The sequence below is a fragment of the Akebia trifoliata genome, chromosome 4 (assembly GCF_017979445.1).
Source record: "Akebia trifoliata isolate Shusen 1 chromosome 4, ASM1797944v1, whole genome shotgun sequence".
Classification (NCBI taxonomy): domain Eukaryota; kingdom Viridiplantae; phylum Streptophyta; class Magnoliopsida; order Ranunculales; family Lardizabalaceae; genus Akebia; species Akebia trifoliata.
The window spans coordinates 6,193,499-6,202,802 of NC_141378.1; the positions used below are offsets into that span (position 1 = coordinate 6,193,499).

At 37.3% G+C, this 9,304-nt stretch overlaps 1 protein-coding gene across 2 annotated transcripts; it reads right to left on the reverse strand.

Annotated features, from left to right (window-relative positions):
- Positions 1-1,826: 1,826 nt before the first annotated feature.
- LOC147403324 (Transducin/WD40 repeat-like superfamily protein) lies at positions 1,827-8,012 on the reverse strand. 2 transcript variants are annotated; one of them, XM_086438860.1, is made up of 9 exons: positions 7,321-8,012; positions 6,353-6,565; positions 6,058-6,258; positions 5,177-5,284; positions 4,561-4,698; positions 4,196-4,447; positions 3,742-4,062; positions 2,484-2,659; positions 1,827-2,239 (listed from the first exon to the last, which is right to left on the reverse strand). In XM_086438860.1, exons 1-8 carry the CDS (start codon positions 7,903-7,905, stop codon positions 2,492-2,494), a joined length of 1,986 nt encoding a protein of 661 aa, XP_086294986.1. In that variant the 5' UTR covers positions 7,906-8,012; the 3' UTR covers positions 1,827-2,239; positions 2,484-2,491. The 2 variants fall into 2 exon arrangements, with proteins under 2 accessions (XP_086294986.1, XP_086294985.1); XM_086438859.1 differs by having other exon boundaries at positions 1,827-2,261.
- Positions 8,013-9,304: the final 1,292 nt, after the last annotated feature.

Here is a 9,304-nt window from a genome sequence, read left to right on the forward strand (position 1 = left end):
CAAAACCAATTTGCCTAACAATGTGAGATGGGCATTACTGGTAGAGAAAAAGGCCCATTATGGTACTCATCAAAAAGTCGTTAGAGTGCATGGTTTTAAAACTCGTCCAAGATCGAGATGTATCGTCCGAGTTAACTCGATATCCGAGTTGAACGAGACCAACTCACAAAGTCACTTTTTTTACCGAGATCTAGGACTCATGTTCAATTTTTTGATTTTTTGATTTTTTGAATGAGACGTCTCAAACGAATTGAAAAACTCATCCAAGACAACTCAGTATTGGGCCTGGACGAGACGAGATGCGGAACCGAGTTTTTAAAACCATGTTAGAGTGAGACTACTGCCACCCACTTTAAAAATTAAAATAAAAAAAAATAAAAAAAAGGAAATAAGTCAATGGCTCAAAATAAGTAAAAGTTGGGGTGCCAATAGAAATTCTCTCTCTTCTTTGTTTATAGATTGTGTCGATGCCCACTTTTTGTTGATGTATACGGAGGATAAGTCCTTTATAATAGTCATGTACCGAGTGCCACTTAGAGTAGTGCCACCACCTGCCTAATTCATGTTCTCTAACCATTTTGTGTTGGTATTACACCGGTATGAGCTGTACAAAGAGAAAGAGAAAATAATATACGATTTATTTACTTGATTCATCCAAATCTAAACTACGTCCCTAAGTTTAAGAAGTCATTCTATTATTCTTGAACTCTTACATGATTTACAATACATGAGGTTACAAAGGGAAAGAGAGGAAGAGAGTGAGAAAGAGAGAGAGAGAGAGGAAGAGCCCCTTTGTGAGAACATAGACCCCCCTTGAGAAGTCAGCCCTATGTCTTATTTATAGTAAAAATGAAGGTGACATAATTAAATTGCCCTTATTCCATTGACTATGTTTTCCCACCTCACATAAGATCAATCAACATGGCACAAAGTGGATCCATTCAATTTGCATGACCTACAGATTGTTAGATTTAGGATTTTACATGAGCCGAATCCTAATTGCAAACAATTGTTGAAGTTGTTTATAATGCTTTGTAATATTGAGGTAATAACTTAGAACCAAGCTTTTGCATTGTTCTAATGGTGTTTTTTTAATCTTTAATTAGGCCGTGATAAAAAATTTAAGAAGTTGGGTGTGGTAAGTAAAAGTTGGAGTGCCAATAACAGCTCTAAACAAGGTGAGTATTTTGTGGAGGAAAGTTTTGCAAAGTTATGTAAGTTGTGTTTTTAAGTCTGGTAAAGTTTTGCAAGAATTCTTAGACAAAAAATAAAATAAAATAAAATTGGAAAGACAAATCAAAAATCCAAAAAGAAGAAGAAGAAGCAACGACTTGCGCCGGGCAACCAAGCACCATATTATTTTATTTTTTTCACATTGATTTATGAGTTTTTGCAGGCAAGCCAAGTATATACCATATATTATTGAGCTAAAAAAAGCATTCAATTCTAATAAAATCCTCAAACCAATCAACCATTTTATAGGATGCTTTGGATAATACTTCTAATCGATGAAAAGGAGAATGGGATGGTGACCGTATCAATAGTCACACATTGATACTACACTCAAAATCCAAAGATGATACTATGGTATCTAATTCCTTCCAAACTTTCAATTATTGTAGGCATTGGCCTCACATCCATGAAGTAGGGTCATGAGAATCATACACTTAGAATGCTAAATCAGAATCCAAAGTCACACACAATATATGTTTTTGTTTTCTGTTTTTTGCCCATTTCTATGCAAAATTTTAGTCCCACATCAACAAAGAGAGAAGAGATGAGCAGGTCCACACAAATGCCTATGCTTACCATCATGACCATCGACATTTACCAAAATTCTAAAAACCATGTTTTACCATATTCTCTCGTAAAATTTATACGTGTACCCAATAATACATATCCTGGAGACGTTTTAATCCCAATAGTTGGATTTCATGTTTACAAGGTTGGGATAATTTTCCATGTGTCACCTGACCCATATATGTATAACACCAATCCCAATGTATCCGAAACGACTCTAGACAAGTTCTCAAAATTCATAATCTCTGACAAGATGATTTGTCTCCAACTAGTCATTGAGGAGATCAATTCACAGTGAAAATCCCGCTTGGATGCTTTTCGAAATCATAATGAAAGTTCACATATCAAACCCCAATTATCGCATCATTGCATAAAGGTGGAATAATAGCTAGCTTCACATAGGTCTTCACATTCAGTAAGTGAGATGCCTGACTCTCAGCTGCACAAGAGTAACCAAAGATCTGAAAAAATCAATAAATTTCACATTAGATCCAATTAAAAGAACATCAAAATATTAAGAGAGCAGATATTGCCACCCAACCTTTGCTAATGCCAGCCCAAGCTGTGTGCTAATCTTTGGTGATTTACATATGAATTGGGGTGGCAATAGAACCTCTCAAGATTAAATAAAGGGCTGATATCGTGGCTTTAAACAATGTAATAGCAGAGAAATGTGGCCATACATTACAAGTCATTTATCTTCCTCCTCAGAATCAGACTTGGCGAAAAGTGGTTCAGGTTGGGTCTCTGCATATGCTGGGGCGATGAACTTGGGTTCCTTTGCAGCTACATCAGCATATTTCAGTATTGCTTCTCTTGGATCTTCGTCCATCCATGTCTCCTTAATCAAACCCCCTTGCTGCAAAATGAAGTTTATAAGTAGGTAAGCATCTTCTACCTCCCTCATATCCACCTATGTTTAACTATATTCACCAAGGATACAATCCAATACAACATGTACGTGGATTTTACACTTAGAATCAAAGCATCCGACACAGATTTGAAGTACATAGGGTAACATAGATTTTCAAATTTAAAAAGATGATAAAGAACAGCACATTGCAATCATTAAAAAGAAAATTTTATCAGACAATAAGACTGACATGCTTTATGGAGCTAAATGTTGGGCAATTAAGAAGCAACATGTTAATAGATTGACATAGAAGAAATGAGAATGCTGAGATGGATGAATAGAAAGATAAAATAAAATTAGGAATGAAAGTTGAAAATGTAGTAGTAGCCCCAATATGTGATAAATCTAAGAGAGTTGCTTAAGATGATTTAGTCATGTGCAATGAAGGCTGATTATGAAGGTGCCAAATTAGCTAAGCTGGTAAAGGCGTGTGGAGTGTTAATCCCACAATCTAAGTTCAAATCCCATTGAACACAACTTCACGGTGATTACTAACCACCTTGCTTACCCAGTTTTGTGGGGATAAGGATCCCATCGTGTCCACAATATCCACTTTATTACATTTTCTCTTCACCCCCTTCAACTTTACAGTCTCCTCCCAACAATAAAATCCCCCCAATTTTACTATTATTCTTCTTTTACCCCTTTTTTCAATAATACCCCTCTAGCATTACCATCTTTCCTCACTCTATTGCCTTTCCTCTTCTCCACCTTTCCTAATAATTACCCTCCCAACTCTATTATTTTTCCAGTTTTACCCCCTCAACCCCAAAGAGGATGCTCATGCCATAGGCACAGGTGAACTCTAGTATATGAAGGCTAATTATAGACCCAGTTACAAAGAATATGCAAATTGAAGGTCTGAAAGGAACAATAAGACAACCCAAAAGAGAGTGTATTAAGACACTCAGAGTGAATATGCACACAATTGTAATAATAGAGGACATGACTTTTAACAGACCTAAAATTTGTGGGATAAGACTTTGATGCTGATGAAAAGAAAATACAGGAAAAACAACGATATTTACCTTGAGAAGATACTGGGTCAATAAGCTCCCTTTAGTAGTACCAACTCTTCCGCCAAAGCCTGGTCCAGTAACAGGAAGTTCGGGCTTATGTGATTTGATTGGGTCCTTCAATGCTTTCTCTCGCTGACGTTTACGGCTGGGCTGATCTCTAAATAAGGGCAGTGAATGAGGGTTGTGAATAACAGGCTTCGCCTCGAAATCATCCATGGATTTCTTCCTTGGTGCACGTGCAACACAGACAAGAGCTCCTCTTTCGCTTAGAGAGGGATCGTAAAGTATGTGGGTTCCTCCTTGGCTTTTGTCTCCAACTGTTGCAAAGACCTACAGAAGAAATGGAAGAAAAAAAGAACATTTCCAGTAAGAAAGGACGAGTTTGGACTCATCTCAAAACCCATAACACACACGATACAATATGTGGTGTATCTTAGAAATGAACTTATAGTTGAGGGTCAACCTGATTCAGCTTCGGATGCCAAGCACAACGCACAACACTGCAAGTTGGAGATATTCCCACTCTCGACACAAGTTCAAGTTTTGTTCGATCGTAAAAGCACAGCAAGCCTCCACTTGTGCTCTCTCTTTCAACAGAGGTTCCAGTAAGGATAAGTTGCTCATCAGGACTAAATGCAACATTTGTTTGTGCATAATTATTTGGGAGCTCTTCGAAGACTTGGACAGCCTTTTTCATTTGCCGCAAATCCCAAACCTAACCACAAAGTTCAAAGGCAATTCTGGTGAGCCAAGTGTAAAACAAACCTAGCATGAGCATTTTTCTATAAGGAAACACTGGCGTGCGATGAACAAATAATCATAGACTACCTTCATTGAACCATCCGTGCTTCTTGAAAGTAGAATACGTCCATCACTAGAGAACTTAAGTCCGGTGATATCATCTTCATGTCCTTTTTCAACATGTATATCTGGCCTGCTTCCCCATCCAGGCTTAAGGTTCCATATCTATAAAATTGAAATAAATTGTGAAAAGAAAGGGAGAGAAACACACAAATGCAAAGTGCATAAAGGTTACCAATGACATCTTTACCATTATAATGAGAGAAGGCAGAGTAATGCCCCCACTTTTATGATTAAATTTAATATAATCTAGGTCATTTTGGTAATAAAATAAAATAAAAACCAAGAAAATTGCAACACCCGACCGTATAATCATGTTGCTTAGTTTTCAAAATTACAAAATTATCCTTTTTTTACTATGTAATCTTCAACAACTCTTTAATCAATATTTTAAATTACAAATAAACCCTTTTGATACATGTGTGTTTGCACATGCCACCTTCTAGTTCAAAATAAGGAAATGATTGGGAGCACCAAAAGCAACAATCTTCCAAACAAAGTTATAGTAATAAGAACAAGAAAGGAAACTAGAATAAATCTGTAAGGAACTAGCTATCCAAAAAAAAATTTGATAGAAAAGTACCTGTATGGAACCATCTCCAATACCACCAGCAATGCGTTTTCCATCTTGATCCCAAGCACAAGTCGTAACCGGGACTCTTCCAGGCCTTGCAAGCTTGGGTTTGATGACCTGTGTACATGGCATGAATATTGCTTTTAGTTTGAGATTCTCCATATCCTTGCAAACCAAGCACTTCGGTAATAACATATTTTGGGCTATTGTTATGGATACTCATAATTTGTCATTTCAAATGTGATAATAAACACGGAAAATAATTTGAGGGAAGACCCATTATAAGAGTACCAAACACCTTCCTCGGCCTAAGAGGAAAAAACAAGATGTATCATCAAATTCTTTAAACAACTTCACACAGTAAACTTTAGACTACAGTTTCCAAAGAGCTCTAGGGTTTGTTAATTATTATTTTATGAGATATTCTGTTGCCACACCAACTTTTGCTAATGCCACCGCAATTCGTATGTAAATCACCAAAGAATCAGAACACATCTCGGGGTCGTATTAGTAAATGTTGGTGTGGAAATAGAAGCTCTCTATTTTATAGATATCTCTCACCAATTGTCAGAGATATTTAACCAGAGCCTCATGCTTCGAGAGTATGCATTGAAACATATGAGCTTAAATTTAAACAAAATCATAAAGAGGTACCCATCTCGAGTTAATGCGGAATATCTGAAGATAATGAATTTCAGTTTCTAAACTCTTTTTTGTGAATAAATTTAAGTTTGAACAAAAGCTCGATTAAAATAAAAAATGAAAGAGAAACAGCAATGGTACCCTAGCATGTTTTTAAGTTGTAAATTGAATGGGATGCAAGACATGAATCGAAATTCATGTATTGTGAGTTCATAATGGCAGTGGGAAGTGGATGAGTATGCAAATACCTGTTTTTGACTTTTGAAGTCAGATACATCCCATATTCGTAGCGATCCATCCTCTGATGATGTTAAAACTGTCTCCTTTTCTCTTGGATGCCACTCTCCACAAGTCAATCCAGATATATGCCCCTTTGTATTCTTTAAGTCACGAATATACATGTCGCCCTTTACAAACTCACCCAGAGTAAGTCCATCCCGGTCATATATCTGAAATGAAGAGGAAGGTAAGTGTGAGTACTATTTTAACACTCGGTAAAGTATGACCTAAGCAATATATAGAAAGGCATTATTGTAGAAGCACCTTCGCCTGAGCTGACCCAGTCACACACAAAAATCGATCTGCGGTCGGACTCCAACTTAGACTACGGACTTGGTGCCCTTCAAATGGTTCCAACTGTCTAAATGATGACAATCGAGAATTCATTCCTTGAAAATCATACATGCGGACTGTATAGTCATAGCTTCCAGAGAGAACCCTAGATCCTGAATGATCAACAGCAAGGGCTGAAACAACCTGCCACAAACCATAGTCTCGGAAAATTAGACTATTAAAAAAGTTCATAATACAATCGTTCGGGTGGTGTAAATAATAAAATATATAAACTGATGTGGATGGTGCAAAATAAATCGATCCAAGGGTATATACTACATAGAGGGACAGGTTGAACATTGATTTGGAGGCCAAGAGATTATAACGACCCATGCAGTCCCGCATTTTGTGCCCTTCACCTAAGAATTCACCACATCTTATGGCTATTGTGATTGATGTAGTTTAGTAGTTGGAAACTATGTGGTGTGAAGCCATCTTAGTGTAATGTCAAGAACCATTATTAGTTCCTTCTTCTTCATCATCTCATTTTCTTTATCTTTTATTGTAGATCAAATACCCTGAACCTTTTCTTTATTTTCTACTGGTAATTTATTACTGTTGAGTTGGTTGAATGTTCACATTATATCCATAATTGCAAAACTTTGCATTTAGTCTTTCAACATATAGACAAATGGGGTTTCTGAAACCTTTTTCTTAAAAAACCTTTTCCATAATGCTTCTTTCTCCATCATGGTCTAATTAGCCTTCCCCTACTCTTTATAAATTAGAACAAACCTAAAATAAATAAAAACTAGGCTCTCCTACATCACAAATCCACCTCGCGTTTACCTTCTCTCCATAAATTTCTTAGTTTTTATCCATGTCTACAACTGACAATAACAAAAGGACGAAAAAAAAAACATTCAAAAGCTCAATAATTTATAAGGTGAAAGCATTACCTTCGAATGCCCCTTCAGGATAATTTCATTACTGAGTGGAATCCAGTGTTGATCCTCTGGTTCATCATCCAAATCCTCATCAGAATCTGACTCCTCCAAATTCGAAGGCGGTGGCCGAGGAGGTCCAATTATCAAACCATCGTCCTCCTCATCTTCATCTGAAGAATTCGAAGCGGGTGGCCGAGGAGGTCCAATTATCAAACCATCTTCCACCCCATCTTCATGAACTAAATTCGAAGGCGGGCGAGGAGGTCCAATCACCACATCATCAGTAGAATTAGGTTTCGCAAGCTCTGAATTGGGAATTTCAATTTCAGGTTTTCCAGAATCCTCAGAAACATGGTTAGAATCTCTGCGATTTCTGGATTTAGGGTTAGGGTTTCTGAGGTTGTTTAACCAGGCCTTGGAAGATGAGGATATAGAAGGAAGATTGGTTTTGTTAGTCGAGTCAGATGAAGACTCTAATGTGCGCCGTGTGGCGTTATGTATGGTTTCGAGTGGGGTTTGGTTCTTCGTTTGCTTACCAAACGAAAGTGGAAACTGTGCTCTGGTGCCATCATACAGCTCTCCTTCGTCGTCCTCCATTTCTCGTCGTCAATCTCTTTCTCGCTAACGTACGTGCCTGGTCCGCCGCTTTTTTAAGCTTATGTTCCGTTTGTGAGTGCCGACTGCGGATTTTTTTAAATGAAAAAAAAAAAAACTGTTTTTTGTGTGCACGGGCGTGTCACTAATGAACACGTGATCAGATGGCTGAGTCACGTGGTTATTAAAGATAATTTTGTTGTTGGGTCTTTATAGATCTTAGTGTGTTCCAATGAGATAGAAATAGAGTAATCGACCAGGTTTGGGTAATCTACACTGCTTAGCTCTCTCAAGGACGGCCATAAGTTTTGAAATTGCATGTACCTTTACGTTACGGTACACTCAACACCAACTCAATCTTGATCATACCCAGGGGTGGAGCCAGGATTTTCTTGTAGTGGGGGCAAGCTAATGATTAGTTGTATAGTTGAAGAACTTGAATGGAGGGAGGTGAGTGTGTGGGGGCAAATCGGGATAGAGGTGAAGGAGTAGCGACAAATGAAACATGTAATTAATTGAAAATATAGGGATGTCTCAAAGTTCTATGGGAGCAATTGCCCCCATCAACTCCTTACTAGCTCCGCCCCTGATCGTACCCCTAAGGAATTGGCCTAATGGCAAGCCGAACCTTGATAAACTCCTTGGGAGGGGTAGGTCAAGTGTTCGAAATCCCATGAAACTATGAATTTCTTGGGCCACCTTCTAGGGTTTGATTGACCCTTGACTCAATATATTGCATGTAGCACTTTTCTGAGGGGGTGATGCAAATGGTGGGGATTCCCATGATATTAAAAAAATTAACAATATCTATACTTAATGTAAAATAACTCTTTCTTAAATAAAACTATAAAAAGAGGGGAGGGGGTCAACAATTACATCCATGGATCATAAATTAAATTGCACTCTATTATTCTAGAAGTCGTGTCAAATTATTTTATTCATTGAATAGCTAGTAACCTATATGGAAGAGCAACACTACTTTGCTAGCTTTAGGAGATTAAGGAATGAAGCTCAAAAATTGAGAGTCATCCAGTCAAAAAATTAACAATCTCTATGCATAATGTATGATAACTCTTTCTTAAATAAAATTATGAGAATGGGGGGGGGGGGGGGGGGACCATATTCTTTCAAAAGTCATGTGAAATAATTTTATTCATTGAATAACGAGTTACTTGTGTGCAACTAACTACCAAGAAAATTAATTTATATATTTTCTCATACTTATTGGGTTGCAATATGGTTGATCCAAAACCAATCTGATAGATTATCAAATGGAATATTTATTAGATCCAATCCCTATCGTAACTCAAATCCTCAATCTACATCCATCAAACGTGTGGAAAAACCAAAAAATGAAGTGGTTTTTTTCGTCAAAAGCTTTTTTCTTTTCTTTTAGTCGGAA

Excerpts from the sequence above, each read along its gene's own strand:
- LOC147403324 (XM_086438860.1), bottom strand. The coding sequence starts at position 7,905 with ATGGAGGACGACGAAGGAGAGCTGTATGATGGCACCAGAGCACAGTTT. Across the intron at positions 6,566-7,320 it reads TCCTGAAGGGGCATTCGAAG|GTTGTTTCAGCCCTTGCTGT; the intron begins GTAATGCTTTCA and ends GGTTTGTGGCAG. Across the intron at positions 5,285-6,057 it reads ACTTCAAAAGTCAAAAACAG|GTCATCAAACCCAAGCTTGC; the intron begins GTATTTGCATAC and ends CCATGTACACAG.